The sequence below is a fragment of the Dipodomys merriami genome, unplaced genomic scaffold (genome assembly GCF_024711535.1).
Source record: "Dipodomys merriami isolate MVZ:Mamm:240054 unplaced genomic scaffold, mDipMer1.0.p SCAF_71, whole genome shotgun sequence".
Classification (NCBI taxonomy): Eukaryota; Metazoa; Chordata; class Mammalia; order Rodentia; family Heteromyidae; genus Dipodomys; species Dipodomys merriami.
The window spans coordinates 5,719,412-5,744,330 of NW_027206302.1; the positions used below are offsets into that span (position 1 = coordinate 5,719,412).

The 24,919-nt window shown below is 51.1% G+C and overlaps 1 protein-coding gene and 1 long non-coding RNA gene across 2 annotated transcripts; one reads left to right on the forward strand and one right to left on the reverse strand.

Moving 5' to 3' along the window:
• Positions 1 to 549: 549 nt before the first annotated feature.
• On the reverse strand, positions 550 to 6,070 carry LOC138817975 (uncharacterized). The gene is made up of 3 exons (XR_011368946.1): positions 5,966 to 6,070; positions 4,893 to 4,933; positions 550 to 2,596 (listed from the first exon to the last, which is right to left on the reverse strand). It is a non-coding gene; the product is annotated as an uncharacterized lncRNA (long non-coding RNA).
• A 160-nt stretch (positions 6,071 to 6,230) lies between these two features.
• Zc3h12a (zinc finger CCCH-type containing 12A) lies at positions 6,231 to 15,268 on the forward strand. The gene is made up of 6 exons (XM_070008728.1): positions 6,231 to 6,340; positions 7,155 to 7,634; positions 11,651 to 11,790; positions 12,897 to 13,131; positions 13,571 to 13,677; positions 13,801 to 15,268. The coding sequence occupies exons 2-6, from the start codon at positions 7,189 to 7,191 to the stop codon at positions 14,649 to 14,651; spliced, it is 1,779 nt and encodes a 592-aa protein (XP_069864829.1). The 5' UTR covers positions 6,231 to 6,340; positions 7,155 to 7,188; the 3' UTR covers positions 14,652 to 15,268.
• The last annotated feature ends 9,651 nt before the right edge of the window (positions 15,269 to 24,919 follow it).

Sequence of the window (24,919 nt, forward strand, 5' to 3'; positions counted from 1 at the left end):
TCAGCATTTCTGCTCAAAGCTAGTGCTCTACCACTTGAGCCATAGCACCACGTCCAGTTTTCTGGTGGCTTATTGGAGATAACAGTCTCACGGACTTACCTGCCCAGGCTGGCTTTGAGTTGTGATCCTCAGATCTCAGCCTCCAGAGTAGCTAGGATTACAGGCACGAGCCACCAATGCCCAGCTTTCCTTTCTTTTGTTGGGGTTTAAACTCAGGGCCAGAGCACTGTCCCTTAGCTTTTTCATTCAAAGCTGGTACTCTATCACTTGAGCCACAACTCTACTTCTAGCTTTTGGTTGACTAACTGGAGATAAAAGTCTTATGAAGGCCGGGCGCCAGTGGCTCACGCCTGTAATCCTAGCTACTCAGGAGGCTGAGATCTGAGAATCGCGGTTCAAAGCCAGCCCGGGCAGGAAAGACCGTGAGACTCCTATCTCCAATAAACCACTAGAAAACCGGAAGTGGCGCTGTAGCTCAAGTGGTAGAGCGCTCGCCTTGAGCTGAAGAGCTGAGGGACAGCACCCAGGCCCAGAGTTCAAGCCCCACGACCGACAAAAAAAAAAAAAAAAAGTCTTATGAACTTTGCTGCCCTGGTTGGCTTCAAACAATGATCCTCAGATTTCTGCCTCTGGAGAAGCAAGGATTACAGGCATGTGCCACCAGTGTCTGGCCCAATCCTCTCACAGAGTTGCCCATCTTCAGAGTCCTCCCCAAGCTGAGCCTCCAAGGTCATTTGTCCAGCCTTTTCCACCAAGCCCCTAAGGGAGGCCAGTTTTGTAGACTTCGTCCAGGGAAGTGGGCAAGCCAGCTCTCCAGTCATGCATGGTGGGAAGCAGGCTCAGCTTCATGACCAGTGCCATTAAATCCAGAGGGCTCCTGAGGACTGGGGCAGAGGTTTGCAAAATCCAGCTGTAAGTGGAGCAGGGCTTCCCCAAAGGAACCCTGAGTTCTGCAGAAGAGAGGCAATTCTCAGGAAGAAACTGCTGTCACCAACCAGAAGAGGGAGAGACTGTGGTTCGCAGAGGAGGGCAGGGAACTGGCTGACTCATCACCAGATCGTGTGGGCTCTCCCTGGCAAGTGCTGGCCAGAACAAACCTGAGCCCGTGAGGCATGCCAGAAAAGATCCGGGCAGGAACAATCCGGCATATAGGGAGAGCACAGCAGGGAGCCGAGGGAACCAACCACTCAACTTCTGGCAGGTCCCACAGAGGAAGTGATGTCACCAAAAAGATGAATGGAATTGGGCAGGCAGCAGTGTGGGGGAAGGGAGGGGACGGGGGGGGGGGGGGACAGCATGAGACACTCCTAGCCCACGAAAAAGCTGACACAGAGGAAGACACAGAGGTATCTGTCAGGTGCTGGCATTGTGCCCACTGCCAGGAGAACACTGCCTAAGTGTGAGGCATATGGCTGTGGTGGTTCATGAATCTGGACACACCACTTTGTGTGTGTGTGTGTGTGTGTGTGTGTGTGAGAGAGAGAGAGAGAGAGAGAGAGAGAGAGAGAGAGAGAGAGAGAGAGAGAGAGAGACTAGTCCTGGGTCTTGAACTCAGGGCCTAGGCACTGTCCCTGAGCATTTTTTTTTTTTTTTTTTTGGTCAGCGGAGGGGCTTGAACTCAGGACCTGGGCGCTATCTCTGAGCTCTTTTTGCTCAAGACTAGTACTCTACCACTTTGAGCCACAGCTCTAACGTCCAGTTTTCTGGTGGTTAATTGGAGCTAAGAGTCTCACAGACTCTCCCTGCTCCAGCTGGCTTTGAACCGCAATCTTCAAATCTTAGCCTCCTGAATAGTTAGGATTACAGGCATGAGCCACTGATGCCCGGCTCACTCATGTTTTTACCATCTTAAAGGTAGTGAGATCAGTGAAGAATCTGCCATCACCAAGCTCTTCTCAAACAGAAGAGGGACTGAGGGAGATGAGCGCATGACGTGCCTGGTGCTGACTGGAGTAGATGAGGTGCTCAGAATCAGGCTGGGGCTGGCACTCAGTAGGGCAGCCTTAGGTCCCCTCTCTCCTCATCCTGTGGGGTCCAAGGGTGGCTGTGCTTGATTGGGGCAATACTTTGGGATCTTCAAAGATGACCCAAGCTCCACAACAGACAAAAGACTAGAAAGAGCCAGGCCAACTCAGAGAGCAGCCTCAGGACCAGGGGCTTTCCCCTTCTCTCATGTCTTCTGTGGGCTCCCATAGGCAGGAGTCCAAGGTGAGATCACTGCCTCAAGAAGGGCTGTGGGACTTCCAACCCTGCCCCTCCCCCCCCCCCCACCTCCATCCTGAGCCAGCAACTTCACTTTTCCCAACCTTCACATCCATTTCCTCAAGTGTGCTACTGCATGCCATTGCATCCACTGAATTAAGACATTGGCAAGCAGAACCAAAATGTGCTTTGTGTGTGTGTGTGTGTGTGCGCATAGTTTTCTTGGTTTGCTTGAAGAGACAGCATTCTACCACGTGAGCCAGATTTTTTGCTGCCTAATTGAAGAGTCTCAGGAACGTTTCTGCCCAGGTTGGTTTTGAACCACGATCCTCCAGTCAGCCTCCTGGGTAGATAGGATTACAGGTGAAAGTCACTGCTTTTTTGTAACAAAGTCCTAGAAAAAAAAAAACATCCAAATAGAGATAGAATTCCATTTTAGGAATTGAAATAGATCGAGAGAGAGAGAGAGAGAGAGAGAGAGAGAGAGAGAGAGAGAGAGAGAGGAGAGAGAGAGAGAGAGAGAGAGAGAGAGAGAGAGAGGTATGTATGTTATAAAAATTGTAAGTAAAAAACTACATAAGTAGCAGGCAATGGACATGAATTTTTTTTCTTTTTTCTTTTTCTTTTTTGCCAGTCCTGGGACCTGAACTCTGGGCCTGGGCACTGTTCCTAGGCATCTTTTGCTCAAGGCTAGCACTCTACCACATAAGCCACAACTCCACTTCTGTTTTTTTTGAGAAGAGTCTCACAGACTTTTCTGCCTGGGCTGGCTTTGAACTGTGATCCTCAGATCTCAGACTCCTGAGTAGCTAGGATTACAGGTAGGAGCCGCTGCTGCCCAGTAACATGGATTTTTAAAAAAACAAAAGGAAGTCATATTTACATAAAGTAAAAAAAAAACTAAACAATACACCATTTAGGGACTGACAGCAAGGGAATGACTTGCAGAAATTCAGGAAAACAGTTCCAGGAAATGGGAAGGAGGCGGTACAGGGGCACGAAAAGGCTACACTTCACCAGCTACTGGCACTGGTTTCTTTTCTTTTCTTTTCTTTTCTTTTTTTTTTTTTTTGTCAGTCGTGGGGCCTCAACTCTGGGCATGAGTGCTGTCCCTCAACTCTTCAGCTGTAGACTAGTGCTCTACCACTTGAGCCTCAGCCCCACTTCCGGCTTTCTCTGCTTATGTGGTGCTGAGGAATCGAACCCAGGGCTTCAGGCATGCAAGGCAAGCGCTCTACCACTGAGCTACTTTCCCAGCCCCTAGTTTATTTTCTAAATTAAATAATATGTGGGTTCTTTGGAATTATTGCTACTTTTTTTCCTTTTTTTTTTTTCTTTGCTGGTACTTGTTCTTAAACTCGGGGCCTGTGTGCTGTCCTTTAGCTTTTTTACTCAAGGCTGGCACACTATACCGTTTGAGCCACAACTCCACTTTTGCCTTTTGGTGGTTTACTAATGATAAGAGTCTCACAAATTTCCCTGCCTGGGCTGGCTTCAAACCATAATCCCCAGATCTTAGTTTCCTCAGTAGCTAGGATCAACAGGTGCTGGTGAGCCACCAGCACCTGGCTATTATTCTTTAGATTGTACATGTACAGTTGTATCTAAATTATCTTTCATAATAACCAATGTTTGATTCACACAGAACAGCACCCAGGGCTGGGAATGTGGCTTAGTGATAGTGCTTGCCTAGCATGCATGAAGCCCTGGGTTCAATTCCTTAGTACCATATAAACAGAAAAAGCCGGAAGTGGTGCCATGGCTCAAGTGGTAGAGTGCTAGCCTTGAGCAAAAGAAGCTCAGGCTCTGAGTTCAAGTCTCAGGACTGGCAAAGAGGGAGAGAGACAGAGACAGAGAGACGAAGAGAGAGGGAGTGGGGAGGAGGGCTGGGAAGATGGCTCAGTGGTAGAGTGCTTGCCTTGCATGCATGAGCCCCAGGGTTCAATTCCTCAGCACCACATCAGCAGAAAAAGCCAGAAGTGGCGCTGTGGCTCAAGTGTCAGAGTACTATCCTTGAGCTGAAGAGCTGAGGGACAGCACCCAGGCCCCAGTTCAAGCCCCATTACTGACCAAAAAAGAGAGAGAGAGAGAGACTAGCACCCTGTGCTTTTGATAAGGTAGAGATTATGTAATTTAAGTGCCAGACCACAGTATTAAGCCCTTAATTTTGAGGGCTTTGGCCCTCTGAATCTCAGTTTCACCAGGAACAATGTAAGCCAGTGGTATGACTAAGACTTTGTCCTCTGGTTTGTGGCTTCTGTTCCCTTTCTCCCTCTCCCCTTCCTCTTGCTCCTTTTCCTTTCACTTCCAGTGAAAACACCTGCAGCCATGTACAGTCACACACTGAAAGCCAAACTCTCCCGTCCTGGGGTCTTGGGGCTTTCCCAGAGGGCAAAGGCGACCCGTGATGCACTGAAATAGGTGTTCTTGGTCCCAGATCCACCCATGTCTTTCCCACTGAGGCAATTCTGCCTTTTCTGAGTTTCTCAAGAGTAAACATAAACAAGCATGTCAATCTCCTTCATCTTAGCCTCTGGATAAATACTGTGAAGTGCTGTGTTCTCACAGTACTGGGCACTCACTGTGCTGGGCACTGGTGTCTCACACTTGTAATCCTCGTTATTCATGAGGCTGAGATCTGAGGATGAGTTCAAAGCCACCCTGGGCAGGAAAGTCCATGAAACTCTTACCTCCAATTAAACAGCAAAAAGCCAGAAGTGAAAGGATGGACCTAGAACAAATCAAATTAAGTAAGATAAGCCAAGCTCAGAGAAACAAATGGTACATGTTTTCTCTCATATGCAGGTGCTAGAGCTAAAATACAATGTATGATAAATGAAACATGATAAATGAAACAGGACTCTAAGCATTCACACACAGTGAGGCCAAAGGAGGATACTCTTAGGAGAGGAAAACAGGCTAAGTGGCTATGTGCCTCTGGTCATATACAATAATATGTATTGAAATGACCTCCAGAAAATGGAAACAAGAAGGTTTTTTTTCTTTGTTGCTGTTTGTGTTTTCCTTTCTTCCTTCCTTCCTTTCTTTTTTTCTTTCTTTCTTTTTTCTTTTTTTGTTGATCTTGAACTCTGCAGGCTTGGGCGCTGTTCCTCAGCTCTTCAGCTCAAGGCAAACGCTCTACCACTTGAGCCACAGTGCCACTTCCGCCTTTTTCTGCTTATGTGGTGCTGAGGAATCGAACCCAGGGCCTCATGCATGCAAGGCAAGCACTCTACCACTGAGCCACCTTCCCAGCCCAATAAACAATTAAAAAGAAAAAAGAAAAGAAAAGTATGTATTACTGGTCAAAAAAAGCCAGAAGTGAAGCTGTGGCTCAAGTACTAGTCTTGAGCCGAAAAGCTCAGACACACCACCTAGGCCCTGAGTTCAAGACCCAGTACCAGGAAACACACACCCACAGCGCTGTGATCTTGGAAGGGACCATGCACTGACCTGGGCATCAGCCTTTTCCTTGCCCTGGCTTTTGTCCTCACTGTGCAACTTCAGGTGGCAACCATCGTTCCATCCTGGGTAAGTAGCTATTTCAGAAAAAGTGGCTTGGCTCCTGCGAGTGTGCCAGCCTCTGTGTACCGGGCATCCGTCAGGGTAACTGGTCTGCCTCTGAACCCGTTTTTATCTACTTCGGACGGTGCGTGGACCCCTCTCTGAACCTCCTTCACTCTACGTGCACCTTCATCAGGCCGGTGGACTAGTCCAGTCCTAGGTACCCAAAAGTTGCGCGCACCTGGTGCCGCGTGCTTACCTGGCGTGGGGCGGGCCGGCAGGCCGCGCGCTCCCTGCAGCCGTCTGCAGTGGGGCCGCGGAGGCCTGGAGACGGCGGGCAGTGGACCGCGACTGAGAACCAACCCTGACCTGACTGACACTCAGCAGACTGCACGCAGGAGGCGGGGAAGGCGGTCTGGGGCGTGGCTTGGGCGGGTGGGCGTGGCTTGGAGTGGGTGTGTCCGGGGCGGGGCGTGCCGGGGGCGGAGCAGGAAGGGGCGGCGGCCGTACCCGGCTTCCGCGTCGCGGTCCTTAAAGCACCTGCTCGTCCTCCGCCCGTACGAAGGCGCCGCCTGCTGACCCCCGGGACGCGGCCCCATGGAGACGCCGCCGTCCGCGGCCGGCGCTTGGCGGGGTGAGTGGGCGGCGGGGAAGGCGCGCGGGCCGCGGAGTCTGGGCGGAAGGGGGTGAGGGGGGGTTCCGGCGGGGTCGGAGCCGAGCGGAGGAACACGGGGCCGGTGCTGCCTCCCGCCTCGCCGGGCCGGCCTCCCGCCTCGCCGGGCCGGCCTCCCCGCCTCGCCGGTCTTCAGGATCGCTGTAGCTTAGCTCAAGTTTGGGGAGCCCCGGGAAGGAGGCGCCGAGCGCGCCCGGGTCTCGGTCCGGGACGGGCTGGCGTCACCGCCGCCCGGCAGCCAACCAGAGCCTCCCAGCAACTTTTCTCCCCGGTTGGTCACCCCGGAAACTTCCCTCCCCCGTCCCGTCCGGGAGTCCAGCCACGGGCCGACACCTCCTGGGCCTGGGCCCTCGAGTGTGGGACGGGTGGACGGAGGTGATGGCTTCCACCGGGAATCCCCTCCCGCCGTCCCCACCCCCCCCCCGCCCGCTGCGCACACACAACGCACTCACAACCCCAAGTTTCCATCTGAGAGCCCCGCCCCTGCCTTCTGGGCCCCCTGGGCTGACGCGGGCGTGATTTGGCTTGTGGGGGGAGGTGGAGTTAGACCAAGTTCAAATTCTTCAGTCGCCAGTGAACTGCAGAATGACCTTGAGCAAGTTCTCAATGCTTGTGCCTCCGTTTCCCCCGTATATAATGAGAATGATGATCATCCCCAGCTGAGGCTAGCTTAAGCTGACACATGTGGATGGTTGTAAGTAGTCGGTGTGGTGGGGCAGGCAGGAGAAAATGAAAGTGACATTCCTCGTTCCTCTACTCTGTGGTCGTCCCCCAGGAGTTGTGACAGGTGCCTTTCTGCAGTCCGAGATATGAATGGCCCCTGTGACACGGACAGGCTTATCCAGGAAGCCAACTCCATCATGAGTTTGTGGGGTCCTGAGGACAGCTACAGCTGTCAGGGAACCCTCCAACCAGCCCAGGAACCTGCCACTGAAGAGGCCTTGGCTTCAGAGCTGCAAATGAAGGTGGACTTCTTCCGGAAGCTGGGCTATTCATCCTCTGAGATCCACGGAGTCCTACAGAAACTGGGGGCCCATGCAGACACTAACACCGTGCTTGGGGAACTGGTGAAACATGGCTCAGCCACGGAGCGGGAGCACCAAGTCCCACCAGACTCCTGCCCTCAGCCCCCTCTGGTGCCTCGGGGTGGGGGCACCCCTAAGGCTCCCGCCCTGGAGCCCATACTCCCAGAAGAGGACAAAGAAGGCAGCCACCTGAGACCTGTGGTCATCGATGGAAGCAATGTGGCCATGAGGTACGTGCCACCTCAAGAGAGGATGGATGGCATGGAATGGTTGTGGTGTGCCTCTACCACAGTGGTAGAGGGGCATACAGGCAGGAGGTTGACTCCCCCATGGACTGCTGGTGAGGGGAAGGGGAAGTCCTCCATGTGGCCCTACTGCACGACAGCTGGCTCCCTTAAACCAGCCTTTGGGTTTTTCAGCAATGGCCTAGGATTGAAAACACAGGGGTTAAAGCCTTGTCCAGTGCCACACTACTGCTGAGTAGTAGGGCCAGGGTTCAAATCTAGAATCTTCTGGCCTCAGAGCTCACTTTTTACTGTGTAGTCCCTGATGAAGCTACTCTCTCAAGCCTCCATTCCTCACTTGTGACAGGATGCCAGATGGGGCCAGGATTAGCCTGTAGGCACCAGCTCTCTGTAGGAGCCAATCACATAATGAGCCTCATTTTCTCATCTGAAAGACAGAACTATAGCACCCCTTGGGTGGTCCTCATGGGAGTAACTGCTATAGAACCTGGAGGGCCCCAAATGCCTGGCAGTAGTTATTCAGGGGCTGGGTCCTCTGAAGTTTCCTCTGAGGGGAAGTCGCCCTGGCTTCCCAAGGTGTGTTGTGGGCAGGTAGCTGATGCTCTGGCTGAAGGTGAATGCACACCAGGCAGATGGACTGCCTGGACTAGACAGGTCTCTAGGGGATTCCTGGCCTTGCACTTGTCTCCCAAGCACATCTTACAGGGAATAGGATGAGGTGGAAGCAGAGGTTGAGGGGAGGCTGCCATTGACCTGACTTCTCCCTTCAATCTAGGCCCCACCCTCTGGCCCTCCTTTCTCCCAGTTCGCTGCCGTGTGGCTGGTGAGTCAGGTCTGGGTGGATCACCCAGAAGGAAAGGTTCCTGTCTGGCATGGACCCGGGGAGACCCCAGACACAGGGGAGGGTTTCTCTGCTGGCCTGAGAGATCAGGTGGGCTGCTGGAGGCTGGTATGACATCAGCCTCTTCTCTCTGGCACTTGGCCACACCTACTCCCAGCCCAGCAAGGGCAAGTGAGCTGTTTAGCTGGTCTTGGCCTGGCTCAGCAGGCATGCAGGTGAGCCAGCTCTCTTCCATCCCCCTCGTCTGTCTTCTGGTCTCTAAATGGACTGGTCCTGGACAGGAAGCTGAGATACATTGGGGCAAGCAGATACAGCCAGTGCCTTGAGAGTTCAGGATCCTCTCTCAGGCTCCAGCCTGATCTGGGCTAGAGGGTCTGTGACTTCTAGGCAGAAGGAGTCTAGGGCAGGGAGGAGAGCCAGTGGTAGAGGGGTACAGGGGAGCTGAGGTAGCGCTGAGAGCGCCTTTGCCTGCCGGCCTGACTGCTGGGGGTTTCTAGGCTGGGGCAGAGGCAAGAGGGGAATTCCAGCCTCGTACTTCCTGTCTCAGCTGCTGCTGTGTTCCTGCCCTTCTGCCCCCTCCCCGCAAGTGCAGGCGGGCTAGCCCCTACCACATGCAAATTGTGGGGAAATTCACCTCTGTTTCCTTCTAAGGGAATTTTTCTCCACTAGTCCAGCCCAGCCCAGGCAAATCTTTTCACCTGGGGAGCCTGGCCCAGCCCTGCCCTCTGTCCTGGGGCGGGAGCCACGAAGCTGGAGTCTCCCACATAAATACATCTCTTCAGCCTGGTTGGCTGGGCCAGGCTGCCCGTGCCGCAGACCTTCAGGCAAGCTGGACTCCAGGGGTGGAAACCTATCTAGATTTTCCTGGGCCAGTTCCTGAGTTGCAGTGAGCTGGATGGAAGTCTAAGGTACCCAGGCCTGAGTTGCAGTGAGCTGGATGGAAGTCTAAGGTACCCAGGCACGGGATGTTGTGGTTCTGCCAAGAGGAGCACTGTGCCTACCTGCTGAAGGAACATTCCAGATGCCAGGGCTCCTGAGAGCAGACTCATTCCTAGCCAGCGTTTTCAGTGTCCAGAGGCACTGTACACCCTAGCGTGCCTCGTTCCAGGCTTAGCAGTTCTGGCCCAGGAGAAGCGAGCGCACACACAGGTGAGTGGTGTGTGTGATCAGTGTAGCTACCACCTGGGGAGACAGCAGAGGGCTCACAGAAGGTGACAGTGTGATGGGGAAGCACTGGACATTGCAAAGACACAGGTCAAGGGCCTGACCCGTCCTGGCAGGTCAGGAAAGGCTTCTCAAGCTATGGAGCCTTCAGTGGCTCTTGGAGGGGCAGGAGTTTGCAATGTTCATCATTTTTCCTGTTCCCAGACTGCTCCTTCATCTGCTTTCTTCCTCCCAAAGTTTTGTGGGAGCACACACATTCTTAGCACTTAGGAGGCAGTTCAAAGCCCACCTGGACCACATAGGAAGTTCCAGTCAACTTGGATAAGACCCTGTCTCAACACTTCAGGTCTTACGTTAGGGGCAGGAAGGTAATCCAGTGGCACCAATTCCAGTTCAATTCCAGGTGTCCTTGGAATAGTCAGGGAGGATAAAGTGCTGCCCCTGGCCTCCAGTTGGAGTCAGTCCTGCTCATAATTGTGTGAGCATCAACAGAGAGTGGTTATGAACACTGGCTCTAATTCTGCATATCTGCTTCATTATTGCTGTGTGACTTTAGTGACTAAGTAACCCTCTCTGGGCCAATTTCCTCATCTGAAAAAAAGGAGGGAAAGGCCCATGACAATACTCATGGGCTTACTGATGATTCAGTGTTGAGACTTGGACTATCAGGTTGGTAGCTTTTGGTAAATGTTAACTGACAAGCAACTGAGTGATAGGAAGGTACCAGGCAAGGATGAAGGCTGCACTGGAGCTGGACTGTGTCTCCCCTACAATTTATATGAGACCCTGGAGCCCATTATACCCCCCAGACAACCTCCATGCTTTCCACCACCCCATGCCCACTGCCTTCTCTTGGGGCTCCAGCTGTGCCCCCTACCCCCACAAGCCACACACAGGATGTGGTCTGCTATGGACTTGCCTCTTTTGCGTAACGTTTATTCTGCCATATTTTCCAGACACAAGAGTCTGAGTTGCTCATTAAGGGGTCAGTGAAAGACAGAGCTCTGGGCAGGGAGCCCCCAGCCCCAGATCTTTCCTCCCTTGACAGAAAGTCCACTTTGCTGACCTTGCCTTGGCATCAAATCAGCATGAAACTTGTCCACTGACATGGCCCGTCTAAGGAAGCTCCTGTCCACTGGGCCCATTTTTCTGATGGAGAAACAGAGTCAGGGCAACTCCTTCAAGACTGTCTTCTCACTAATCCAGCCAGTTTGGTGAGATCTGGCCCACAGACCTGGGCTGGCAGGGTATCATTGCCCTAGCTCTTCTGGCCAGCTAGTGGAACCTCTAGCGCTGCCTGGCCATCTTTTTGCCTCAGTCCCAGAGGAAGTGAGGGGAGGGGTGGGAGGGGGGGATGAGGGGGGAGGAGCCTACAGCCGCTCAGGGAATTGGCCTCTTGGTAGGAAAAGCTTTGCCTTTCACTTTCACACTGCACATCGAGAGACCCACTGTCACTTCCTGTCCCAAGTGTAGCAGACTGACACCCCTTTGGGGTGCTAGCCTATAGCATGGTGCACAGACTGAACTTTAATCCGGAAAGATCTGGTTTCTCTCTGGTGAGTCTGGCTGGTGCTTCCCCCGCCCCCAACGCAGCACAGTGCTGTGTCACGGCGTTGCTGTGGAGCCGTGGTGTTGGAGGGGGTGACTCAGTGGGCGTGCGCACATCTGTGTCCCTGTGGTCCTGGCAGCTTGAGGCAGGGCAGGAACTCAGTACCTTTCCCTGGCCCCAGGTGTGTTGTAAGTGGCCCGGCCCTCGCCAAACATGGGTAGCCAATGCTGCCAGATTCCTGGGTGGATCCATACTTTGAGATGGAATCTCAGGGAAAGTCCCTGGGCTGGGCTGGCCATCCCAGCACTGTGGAACCAGGCCTCAGGCCCCGCTGGCCACCGGCCAGGGGCTGGAGCAAGAGCTGCCTTATGTTCTTGCTCAGGCCCTGGTGACAGCGTGCTGGCTGCCCGCCCTCAAGAGCTGACCTGTCCCTCCCCTCCCTCCCAGCCACGGGAACAAGGAGATCTTCTCCTGCCGGGGCATCCTGCTGGCCGTGAACTGGTTTCTAGAGCGGGGCCACACCGACATCACAGTGTTTGTGCCATCCTGGAGGAAGGAGCAGCCTCGGCCCGACGTGCCCATCACAGGTATGTACGTGTACTGCCCTGGGGCCCTGCTTTTTCCCCAAGAGACCCAAGCCAGGAGCATCAGCTCTTGTCCCAGTTTTTAACTCTCCTCAGAAATCACCGTCGTCAGCCAAACACTGGTGGCTCCTGTCTGTAAATCCTTAGCTACCCAGAAGGCTGAGATCAGAGGATTGCAATTCATGGTCAGCCTAGGCAAAAAAAGCCTGTGAGACTCCATCTCCAGTTAAATAGAAAAAAGCAGGGCTGGAAGCATGGCTCAAGTAATAGAGCAGCAAGCTGAGCAAAACTTTGGAACGCTGAATTAAAGCTAGAAGCAGAAGAAAACAAGGTGAGGGGAGGGACAAGGAGGAGAAATTGCTTTGTGCAGCCTCTGCCTCCAATCCTAGGCATTTCCCATGTTACGCCTTCAACCTCCCAGTGTCAGAGGAGCACTATAGCTTAATACCTGAGGCTGTGGGCACTGGACCAGGGCAGCCAGGGTTGGAATCGTGGCTCTCCGCCCCAGACAAGGACTTTGATTCCCCTACCTCCACCCCCAGCCTCCTGCCCCTCCTATGTAAAATGGGGGTGAGGTGGAAGTTGGGTGACAACAGGGCTGCATGCCTTAGCCTAGGAGTACTTAGGAAAGCGTTGGGCATAGGATGAGTGCTCAGTACATAGGGCTGCTCCTTTCCCCTTTCAAGACCCCCAACTTCAGAGAGAAACTTGTTTATAAGTGTGGAGGTCTATGGGGCAGGGTGATGGGGCTGCGGGCTCCAGGAAGAGCTGCTCTTTCCAAACAAGAACTAGTAAGTAGCCTTGTCCTGCCTATGCAAGGGACAAGCCAGGGTGCTTCTCCATGAACCCCTACAGGACGGGCTGTTGAACAGCCACCTCTGGCTCCAACAACCCTGCCACCCAGAGCAGGGGAAGTAAACAGGCCAATAGAACAGCCCTGTGACAGTTCTTGGACTTCAGGCAGGCACTTCTGGCAGTGAACTTGGCACGGCTGGGTTTCTGCTGTGAATTGGGGTATTAACAGCCCCTAGCCACCAGGAGATTGGACAGCCCTGGGGGCTTGATTCAGTCCCTGCTGGGCCCTGACCTATGCCACTTCACTCCCTCAGACCAGCACATCCTTCGGGAACTGGAGAAGAAGAAGATCCTGGTGTTCACCCCATCTCGGCGTGTGGGTGGCAAGCGGGTGGTGTGCTACGACGACCGCTTCATCGTGAAGCTGGCCTTTGAGTCTGACGGCGTTGTCGTCTCCAACGACACCTACCGTGACCTCCAGAATGAGAGGCAGGAGTGGAAGCGCTTCATAGAGGAGCGGCTGCTCATGTACTCCTTCGTCAATGACAAGTATGCTTCCGGGACCCAGAGCCCCCAGGGTCTGGGTAGCAGGCAAATCTGGAAGGAAGGTGGATGGGGAGAGTGCAGACTGGGACCTGGCGGGTGAGGATCTTGATTTGGAGATGGGCTGGGGTCTATTCTTCAGCTGTCCACATTGCTTCCCCCCAGCAGATACAGCTATAGGATGTGGCCTCCTAACCACCTAGGGAGCACCCAGCCTTGAAGTTACCTAAAGGTGTCCCTGGGCTGTGACCCTCTAGATGGGGATCCCTTTTCCCTTGGCTAACCCCAATAGCGTGAAAGAGCTTGGATATCAGGACGTGGGAACCCATTTTAGGGCTACTCTCCCAGTCTTCTCAGTGAGGCTGCCCATCCAGCCCTGCCTTCCATATATAGAAGTTCCCCAGGTGTCTTGCTCCCATTGAGAGATCTTTCTTCCCCTCTGTAGGTTCATGCCCCCTGATGACCCCCTTGGCAGGCATGGGCCTAGCCTAGACAACTTCCTGCGTAAGAAGCCACTGCTTTCTGAGCACAAGCAGCAGCCTTGTCCCTATGGTAAGACCAGCTCTGCCTTTATACCTTCCTTAATCCTGCACCTCCGCTTACCTGAGTCTGCCCCTGCCCCAGCTGCTTCCTCCCCTCAGGCCCCAGCTCACCACGCCTCCCCCCCTCTGGCAGGGAGGAAGTGCACCTATGGGATCAAGTGCCGATTCTTCCACCCAGAGCGGCCAAGCCGCCCCCAGCGCTCTGTGGCAGATGAGCTCCGTGCCAACGCCCTCCTCTCACCCCCCCGGACCCCCAGCAAGAACAAAAGTAGCCAGCGGCCTTCACCTACCCCGAAGTCCACATCCGTGCCACTAGACCGTGAGCACAACAGCCTGGATGGGAAGAAGCTGGGGGTCCAGGCATCCCCAGGGCCCCACCAGGATGGCCTCACACCAGCCTTTGCCCCAGCAGGCAGGAGCCTTCCGCTTAGTGGTGGCGGTGGCAGCAGTTTCGGGCCCAAAGACTGGGTCCCCCAGACCCTGGACTCACTCCCATACACCTCCCAGGACTGCCTGGATTCTGGCATTGGCTCCTTGGAGAGTCAGATGTCAGAACTGTGGGGGGTGCGAGGAGGGGGTGCTGGAGAGCCAGGCCCCCCTCGAGGCCCTTACTCTGGCTACCGCCCCTATGGGTCTGAGCACCCTGCTGCACCTGCCTTCCCTGCTTTTGGCCACTTTAGTGTCCCCGCTGACTATGCGCCTCCCCCACCTGCCTTTGCACCCCGAGAGTACTGGTCTGAGCCATACCCACTAACCCCACCAACCCCAGGCCTTCAGAAGCCCCAGATACCCAGCACAGGGGCTGGCCGCACCCCTTGGAGCAAGGCAGGCAGCCTGGCAAAGGAGCGGGCTGGTGTGTACACCAAGTTGTGTGGCGTCTTCCCCCCACACCTGGTGGAGGCTGTGATGGCGCGTTTCCCACAGCTCCTGGACCCCCAGCAACTGGCCGCCAAGATCCTCTCCTGTAAGCACCTCAGTGAGTAAGCCAGTGTATGGCCCATGGCCCACAGGCATGGCAGGGAGGAGTAGGGGAGGGAAAGGAACCCCAAACCAAAGATACTGTAGGATTGTTTCTGGCCCCCATGGCACCTCTAGCTGTGTGGATCATAAGCGATCACCCTGTTGATACACATTGTATCTGTCATTTAGGCTCTCGGTCTGGGGCTGAGGCCCAAACCCTCTTTTCTCAGTGGGTGAGGAGGAAGGCCTTGGGGAGCAGAGGCCCGAGCAGGGTCCTATGCTCAGCCCCTTCCCTGCTCCACCTCACCCCTGGGATGCCGGTGTGGCCGGCTAGTTGGGCACTGTGTGCCTTCCCTCCAGGAACCCTCCTCAGAAGCCAATGCAGCCTCACCCTGCTCTCACAGGCCATGAGGCTTCATGTTAGTAAGCAAGATGCTCCTTAATAACCCACCTCCACCCCCTCCGCTCACCCATCCCATTGCCCCTGCCAGGGTCCAGGGCCCCCTGTCCCATTCTCTCTTGCCCTTCCCCAAAGATGGGGGATGACATGTATGCTGTGTACAGACATAAATTTAAAATATTTTAAGTCAAAACTCCGTATCTCTATAAGGCATCAATAAAGAATGTCAGCCATTTTAAAAGTTCATCTTTGTTGTGTATGAGTGAAAGAAAGCAGGCCACTCCCAGCCTGCCGGTCCCAGGAACTCCATGCCATTCTGTTCTCAGTTAAGATTTCCAAAAGTGCTGTGTCCCTTGTGGCGGGAGCATCTTTCCTAAGGCTTTGGGCTGGCCTTGGTAAGAGCAAGGAGCAGTGGGCACACAGCAGGAGGCAGGGCTGCAGCGGAGGGGATAGGAGGCAAGGTTGAAGTACAAAGGGTAGGACAAGATAGAGCTGTTCTGTTCTGTGCTGGCCACAGCTGAGGATGAGAAATGACTTGGCAGATAAAATGGCTTGTGAGGGAGCCCTCGGGTGCTCCTCTGGCCCCTCCCAGATACTGTAGCCTAGAACTTTCGTCACAAAGCAGGGAGGAGAGGACTAGGTGGCAGCAGCTTGGGGAGGTAGTGCCAAGGGGCCCTCCAGCAGGTTGGGGGTCCTAGAACCAAGTCAAGAACAGGTTGTGCCACTGGTTATGTCACCAGGGGCAAGTGGCTGTCCCTCACGGGCCTCGTCTGTGAAATGGGGCAGTTACTTTACAGGGTTGTCATAAGGATTCCACAAGATGATACATGCTAGGTGTGTAACCCAACACCTGCCACATAGGAAGTGCTCATTAAGAGGCTTGGATATGACTCCTATAGGCTGGCCTTGGTCCCTGTGTCAAGCTGTTCATCTGTCCCTGGAAAAAAAAGAGGCTGGGCATTCTGACATCCTTCCCATCCCCGCCCCTCTTACAGCCAAAAAATAATTTGGATGTTAAATATTTAAAGTAAAAAGCTGGGCTATCAGATTGATCCCCCAAGTACTATCATCCAGGGAAAATATACTTACTGTTGTTGAAGCTTGTAGGGCACCTGCATTTTTGTATAGCTGCAAACTGTAGCTATACAGTATGTGCAAGTATCATCCTACTGTCACCCCTGCATGCAAGGCAGGGCTCACTTTACCAGAAGCATGCTCAAGCCTGGGTATAAGGCAAGGAGAGCCATAGAAATAGCTCTGACAAGCAAGAGCTCAAAATGTCCTCTTCAAGGTATCTGGTCCCTATTGCCTCTAGCCTCCTCATCAGGTTTTATCTGCACTAAGAAATGTCATTGCTTTATTTTATATGCTATATTTTATATGCTAGTTTTTCAATTAATTAGTGCTTCCAGATTAAAAAGCTATTTATGGGCCTCTGTTTGTTTTTATGGGACAGGAAGTGAAAATACCAGACTGTCCAGTTCATTATCAGCCACTTGGCAATGCTGAATGACTTGTCCAAGGTGCCACAGAGGACAGGCTGGGGCAGCACATGAGTTCCCTGACCCCAAAACCTGAGATAGGGTGGACATACAGGAATAAGGAAATAGGGATACCCTCAGCCTCATACCTCAACATTCTCTGAAATGATGGCATTCATATTGGAGTCTCCAACACAGCCTGTTCAGCAGAAGACCCTATAGCCCCATCCACCAAGACTATCTACTACTACTATCCTAGTAGTAGTAGAGTCTGTGAGGCTCCAGGAGTCTCCTGGAAGGAGAGACAAGGAACTCTTTCCACTTGCTTTTATTTTACCTTTTCTTTGTCCTAGGGTTTGAACTCAGGGCCTGGGTGCTGTCCTTGAGCCTCTTTGTGCTCAAGGCTAGCACTCTACCTCTCAAGCCATAGCACCACTTCTAGCTTTTTGAGTAATTAGAGATAAGATCTCAGACTTTTCAGCCTGGGCTGGCTTCTAACCTGGATCCTCAGATCTCAGCCTCCTGAGTAGCTAGGAGGCATGAGCCACCAGCTCTGGGCTATTTACTTTTTAATTTCAAGACGTTTTCTTTTATCCATTTTTCCTCTTCTGTGCTGGTTCTAAGGCTTGAACTCAGGGCCTAAGTGCTATCCCTTAGCTTTTTCACTCAAGGCTGGCACTCTTAAAAGGGTTTCACAGACTTATCTTCCTGGCCTGGCTTCAAACCTTGATCTTTAGATCTTAGCGTCCTGTGTAGCTAGGATTATAGAAGTAAGCTACTGACACCCAAGACACTGTTTTCAAGATAGGTCCCAACACTAAGCTTCTTGTCCATTCTCTCATTGCACAAGCTACAAATGTGTGTGTGGCAAGGGAGGGCCTTCTTTATTTAGTAAACAATTGGAAAGTCACATTTGCTGTTAGGCCAGAGCTGATTTCTAGTCATTTGCTGCGCCTACTTTTGCAGGTATAAGGGAAACAGGTGTTTCTACAGCAGATAGGCAATGGCATTGTACCACAGACTATGGCTAATGTTAAAAGGTTGCGCCTGGCCCTGTTCATTCAACAGGCACCCACAAGGAATGGGGAATCCATAAGGCAAGTGCCAGCTAGGGCTGGGCCTGGGTAGGGTCAGGTCATGATGTTCAGTGCCTCTAATGGCCCACACTGACATTCTATGCTTTCTGGACAGGCCTAATCTGGCTAATAAGCTGGCCTGCCAGGGCTCAGAGCCTCTCTTCCAGGTCTCTTTCTCAATCTAGCCTCTGGCAGAGCCACTCAGAGGCTTCAGGAGCCGATGCCAAGGCTGTTTCTTTCCCATGATTTGGGTTTTGGGTTTTTTTTGGGGTCATGGGACTTGAATTCTGGGCCTGAGCACTGTCCCTCAGCTCTTCAGCTCAAGGCGAGTGCTCTCCCATCTGCCACAATGCCACTTCTGGTTTTCTGGTGGTTTATTGGAGATAAAAGAGTTTCAGGGCCTTTCCTGCCTGGGCTGGTTTTGGTCTGGGATCCTCAGATCTCAGCCTCTGGAGTAGCTAGGATGACAGGTGAGCCACCAGTGCCTGGCTTGATTTTGACTCCAAATTTTCCCTGCCATGCCCTCTGCCACTGCCCACTCAAGTAGCTTAGATCAGTGGCATTTATAGAGAGGGCTTTAGTTTTCCCATCTGTGTAAGAGATAGTGTTTACTGCCTGTCTGGATGTGACAAGAGAATAACCTCAGTTCACAGGTAGCAGCAGCTAGAGAATAGAAGCCCACACCCTAGCTGTGTGTAGCTGGGCAGACCACTCCTTAACAGGGTATCAGCTGTCTGGCCTACAGCAGCTCCTTGTATGCACAGCAGGTAAGAGACTGGCAAAGAAAGAATCTGATTGAGACCAAAGCTCAAGCCACGGAGGCGGGCAAGCTGGAAGAAGGGATCAAATTCCAAGTAGCTGCCCCACTTGCTTTTTCCGCCTACATTTTCCTGGTTCCAGGAGCCAAGAAACCGATGGGGAAACCAGAGTATGCAAATTACTGCACTGTTGGGAAATGAGCCTAGGGAGCCACCTTTCCCTAATCTCACCACAGGAACCAACCTTGAGCTTTCCTGTTAAGTTTTTCCAGACCAGGACTAACCCCATCAGTGCAGACTACCCAGAAGCCAGGATGACTGTGGTCAGACGGCAGCCTGGCTCCCAGGTAGACCAATTCAGCTCACAATCGGTTTAAATATCTCTGTTCCAGATGCCTTGCTGGCTTGTCCAGCTGGGGAAAACTCTTAAGTCCCTAAACATCTAGATCCCAAATCTAACAGCAGGAAAGCTGGGGTTGGGAGTATGGAGCTTCCCAGTGCTAACCCTCAAACATTACTATATCCTGCAGGCTGGGAAGAACTTCAGATTCATCTCTCCACTTCCAGCCTTTCCTACCAGCAGTAGAAGTCCTCTGTCCTCCCTTCTCTCAGATAAAAAGCTTAACACGAAAGAGCAAAGGCCTGCCAAGGTGCTGGGCAGGCATCTGATAGGTTTCCTTGAACCCTGGCTCATCCTTTTTCCCTAGCCCTTAGTCGAGTAGGTGAGGCAGATTTACATTCTAGTCTATTCCAGGGACCTCCCAGTTTATGGGAAGGGTGTGGGAGATTTGGCTGAAGGAGGTAGGAAGTAGAGCCTAGCAATTAAGGAAACACAAGCCATACCAGGCCATGGCATGTAAAGACTTCTAGCTAGTTCCTGGAGGTGGAGGTGGCCCAGGCTGTTACCTGGGTGTGGCTTCCTCACACTTTTAAGGCCACTGGTTATGATCTTAAAAACTGCTTATCAATTTAAGAACTAGCAGTAAGACTTTGGTGGGAGGAAAGGCTCAAGGACTCAGGCCCACATTACACTGGGCCTGAGGCTGGGAACAGTCCAGAGATAGATTCTGGCTGCTCTCCAGGCCCTTGTTGAAGACACCCAGTGGCCCGCCTGCCACCTACTGGTGGATCCTGGTACTACTGCCTGCTGTGCTAGGACTTGCTTAGAGGTTGCCACAAACAACTTAAACATGGGTGGCCTAGAGGAGGATCAAGAAGAGTGGTTAGCCGTGCATCTCGGTATGCCTGTAATCAGAAGGCTGAGATCTGTGGATCGAGGTTCAAAGCCAGCCCGGGCAGGAAAGGCTGTGAAACTTTTTTTTTTTTTTTTGGGGGGGGGTTCTGGTCGTGGGGCCTGAACTCTGGGCCTGGGCGCTGTCCCTCAGCTCTTCAGCTCAAGGCTAGCGCTTTACCACTTGAGCCACGTGCTAGCGCCACTTCCGGCTTTCTTTTTTGCTTATGTGGTGCTGAGGAATCGAACCCAGGGCCTCAGGCATGCAAGGCAAGCGCTCTACCACTGAGCCACCTTCCCAGCCCAAGGCTATGAAACTCTTATCTCCAATAAACCACCAGAAAACCAGATGTGGCACTGTGGCTCAGGTGGTAGGCACTTGCCTTGAGCTGAAGTGCTGAGGGACAGTGCCCAGGCCCAGAGTTCAAACCCCACAACCGACCAAAAAAAAAAAAAATCGAGTTGTCATTTGTAGTTCTGCCCTGCAGAATACCATCAGAGGTTACTGTCAGGGACAGGAGCTGGGCTGCAGCTCTGGTAGTGACTGCTCAGCATGAGCTAGGCCTTGAGTTCCATCCTCACCACTGCAAAAACGGGGAATTTTTACTTATAAAGCTTTAGAGATCCATCATCGTATTTATATTCTAACACTACATAAAGTTCAGTGGTAGAGCACTTGCCTAGCATGGGCAAGGCCTTGAGTTTCATTCCTAGCACCCACCAGAGACCAAAACAGAAACTGGAATAATCAGGAAAGGAAAAAGAGAAAAATAGTCATACTTAGTATAAAATTACAATGACATGCCATCACTGCGACTCTGTCATGGTGGGAGGTGAGGGAAATAGGCCTGTCAATACCCAGAGCTTGCGTTTTCCCAAGATGCACATCTTCCTAGACATAGAGGATCCCACTGCTATGAATGAAACATGGTGTTCATCATAGGATTGAAATGGCAGAAGAGAGGAAATAATATAGCACTGAGTTGGAGTGTGACAGTACCCCCTCCCTCCCAATATAAAAGGCACTTTGTTGGATGGGAATGTGGCTTAGTGGTAGAGTTCTTGCCTAGTACACATGAAGCCCTGGGTTCAATTCCTCAGTACCATATAAACAAAAAAAGCTAGCGGGGCGTGGGTGGCTCACGCCTGTAATCCTAGCTACTCAGGAGGCTGAGATCTGAGGATCACGGTTCAAAGCCAGCCCAGGCAGAAAACTCCATGAGACTTTTTTTTTTTTTTGGTCAGCCGTGGGGCTTGAACTCTGGGCCTGAGTGCTGTCCCTCAACTTCTTCAGCTCAAGGCTAGAGCTCTACCATTTGAGCTACAGCGCCACTTCCAGTTTTCTGGTGGTTTACTGGAGATAAGAATTTCATAGACTTTCCTGCCCAGGCTGGCTTTGAATTGTGATCCTCAGATCTCAGCCTTCTTAGTAGCTAGGATTACAGGCGAGAGCCACCGGCACCCAGCTCTGTGAGACTCTTATCTCCAGTAAACCACTCAGAAAACCAGAAGCAGTGTTGTGGCTCAAGTGGCAGAACACTCGCCTTGAGCTGAAGAGCTGAGGGATAGTGCCCAGGCCCAGAGTTCAAGCCCTACGACTAACAAAAAAAAAAAAAAAAAGCTGGAAGTGGCACTGTGGCTCAAGTGGTACAGTGCTAGCCTTGAGCAAAAGAAGCTCAGGAACAGTGCTCAGGCCCGGAATTCTAGCCCCAGGACTGTCAAAAATAAGTAAATAACACAACAAAACTAAGAAAGCACCTTGCTAATTTTGTTTTATGATGCACATACAAGGTATAAGGAGCCCATAAAAGTAAGGTAGCTGTACTTGAAATGTTCTCTAAGGCACATCTGTAGATGAACAAAAAGCAAATGCACAGCATGGGACCATCTTGGCAGTCACATGTATGTGTGCATACTGCTCATGCACATGTATGAAACTCCTGTAAAAGGGGAAATGGGGACATGCTTTTGGATAAAATTTGAGTCAATGTTATTTCCATGTTGCTGTGGTCTGACTAATGAATGGTGCTCCCAATTCCTCTTCAAACTTTAACTCCCTGGTTGAAGCCCCTGTGGGAAGTAATTAGATCCTGGAGGGCCTTCATGAGAGGGCCAAGGTAGCTTTTTCCCCTCCATCATCTGAGAATTCAGCAGGAGCCCCCTACAAACCAGTAATCACAGACAACCTGACCTAGAACTGACCACAACTGTTAGAAATGAATTAGTATAAGCCATCTATTTTGTGTTTTGTTATAGAAGCCCAAAGCGACTAGGGCACATGCTTTTATATTATACATGTTAAGTCCCCCTCCCTTCTAGGGATACAGAAATAGTTGTGGGGTGGTAATGTGTACTTAGGGAAATATAGGTGTACTGGCCAGGGGGAAAAGAGAAAAAAAAAAAAAGGGAGTTATACACACTCCAACACACACATGTTGTTAAACTGTAACATCTGCCACTTTAATAAACCAAAGCAATTTGAATACAACAATGTCTGGTGGTTCAACCTAGTATTTATAAATTATCTACATATATTAATGGACTAATACTTAGGCATATTATACAACACATTCAAAGTGAAGAACTACATAAGGCTGACCCCCAAAGTGAATACATGTCAAAGGTCTAATCTCTCTTCCTCACACCTGAGCCATCCACATCCTTCCTACTCCCTTAGAGACCACCACCCTTAGTGAGGCCAGCTTGGACTCCACCAGAGAGCCCCCATCTGTGGTGACAACTGTTACTCCACAGTGAAGTTTTCCAAAGTGGAAATTTTGCTTCAAATCACAAAGCACTTAGAAAATTCAGTCACAAACAACCTTCACTGAGATGACACATTAAGCCTACCCCTAGGTAGGCTTAATATGGCCCATACTAGGAGCAGTAAATGGGTGCAAATCAGAATCCTGCACTTTCTCCTACCCAAAAGGAGTCCAGGGTTTCAGGTGTGAATGTTTACAGGTGACAATGCCTTTACAGCTTGGAATAGGGTTGAGGGGTAGAAGTCAGAATAAATGCAAAACATTAATTCAAAGCACTCAAAACAACACAAGTAACTACTGCCAAGCAAAGGCTATTTAACATTCATTTTAATTCTCTTATTTACAAAGAGTCAAGATGTTAAAGCTCTAAGATGGGTATAGTGGTACACATTTGTAATCCTTGCTACTCAAGAGGCAGGAAGATCTCGAATCTGAACCAGCCTGGGCAAAATCAGCAAGACTTCATTATATCAAAGACAAAATAAAAGCTAGGTGCTAGTGGCTCATGCTATAACTAGCTACTACTCAGGAGGCTGAGATCTGCAGGATGACAATTCAAAGCCAGCCAAGGCAGAAAAGTCGAGACACTTCATCTCCAAAATAACAAAACCTGCTGGGCTGGAAGCATGGCTCAAGTGGTAAAGGACCAACCAAGAATAAGCAAGTCTGGTAACAGGACAAGACTCTTGAGTTCAAGCCCTAGTACCAGCACTAAATAACTACATAAATGGTAAAACCTAAAAGGGTTAACATCACCCAGCCAGGACAGGGACAAGGTGCTGGGCCTCTCTAGCTTTTTCCTTTCTCCCTTTCTCCATTTGTACTCCCTCTAGATTTGATGCTTCTATGTATGAATGAGCATGCATGTGTACATGCAGTAATAGAGAGTATGTACACCCAGTACTAGAGTTTGAACCCAGGACCAACACACTGTCCCTTAGGGTTTGTTAATGCATTAACATTTTTTTAACCAAAATCTGTATTTGATACCATCTACCAGTAAATACATTGTTGGAGAAATGTTGTCACTTTTAAACTGTCTTTAAACATATCTTTTTTGCATGCATCCAAAAGGTCTCAAACATTAGGTGTAATTTTTACTATGGTAGCTTCAACTTCTCTTAGTAACAATTACTCTTCATTAATTGTATAAAATACTAAAATTTATTCACATGGGGCTGGGAAGGTGGCTCAGTGGTAAAGCGCTTGCCTTGCACGCATGAGGCCCTGGGTTCGATTCCCCAGCACCACATAAGCAAAAAGAAAAAAAGCTGGAAATGTTGCTGTGGCTCAAGTGGTAGAGCGCTAGCCTTGAGCTAAAAGCTGAGGGACAGCGCCTAGGCCCAGAGTTCAGGTCCCACAACCGGACCCAAAAATAAAATTTATTCATATAATAGAGAAATAAGGGCAACAAGGTATAATTTAAGTGGTAGATAAGCATGAAGCTCTGGATTCAGCCTCCAGTACTCTCAAAAACAAAATAATAAATGCTCTAAAAATTTATCACAACATTCCTTGCATCCAAAAGCTCAAGTTTGAGGGGAGAGTATCCGGATATCTGCTTCCCTCTCTTCCAGAAAAAAGACTTCCTTCCTTCCAAGCAAGCAGATAGTATTCCCAAGTGTGGCATAAACCTACATAAAACAGCTGGGCTTTTTAGTGCCCCAAGGCCCCATGGCCTATCCACACCAATAGAAAACTCTGGGCCACATCACCCTAAGCTTCCCTGAGGTCCCACCTCAACTCCAAATGGCTTCCCATCTTGTACCCTTGTGGTTGCTCTGCTCTCCAGGCTCACCTTGTTGAATCTGAGGGTGGTCAGAGCATTCTGAGTGCAAGCAAAATGAACTACTTTCTCAGTCCTTGGAAGAGCATACTTGCAACCCCAACACTTTATACTAGCACCACACTCCCAGTTAAAGGCAAAAATGTTAGCATAGAGGGCCTGTTTTTGAGATAACTATCAAAATTAGTCAACAACCACCCATTCCCATGTTAGACAAGATGGATAAGTACAGAAAAACGAATGTACCCAGATGATAGAAAAAAAAATATGTACAGCTACTTTTAATGTTCACATTCCCTTTGTCCTGCTGGATTAGGAGAAGGAAAGATACATCACTTTTTTAAACCAGCTCTAGTTTGTTTTCAGAGGGGGGCACTGAGGATTGAACTCAGGGACTAACAAGTGCTATTCGACTGGAGCCAAGCTCCCAGGCCTTTGCTTTAGTTTTTCAGATGTCTCCCACTTTTGCCTAGGCTACTCTGGGACCGTGATCCTCCTACCAACATCCCATCTGTCCTCCAATTCTGGGTCTTTAAAGCATGTTTTCTGTCGCTACAAGGAACAGGCACACAGTACTGTTCTAAAGGCAGGAAAGCACCTTGGTAGGGGATCTCAGCAACAGTTCCTTTTTAGGGATAGTTGGCAGACTGAGAAAGACAACATAGGTTGCCTATATAGATGTTCCTTAGTGTGAGCATATGTGGTCTTGTGACCAATGGACTTAATAAAAGTTACTTCAGGGGCTGGGAAGGTGGCTCAGTCGTAGAGCGCTTGCCTTGCATGCATGAGGCCCTG

Bases quoted from the DNA above. Each gene is read 5' to 3' on its own strand.
- Zc3h12a (XM_070008728.1), top strand. From the start codon at position 7,189: ATGAATGGCCCCTGTGACACGGACAGGCTTATCCAGGAAGCCAACTCC. The intron at 11,791-12,896 runs GTATGTACGTGT...TCACTCCCTCAG, and splicing joins GCCCGACGTGCCCATCACAG to ACCAGCACATCCTTCGGGAA. The intron at 13,678-13,800 runs GTAAGACCAGCT...CCCCTCTGGCAG, and splicing joins GCAGCAGCCTTGTCCCTATG to GGAGGAAGTGCACCTATGGG.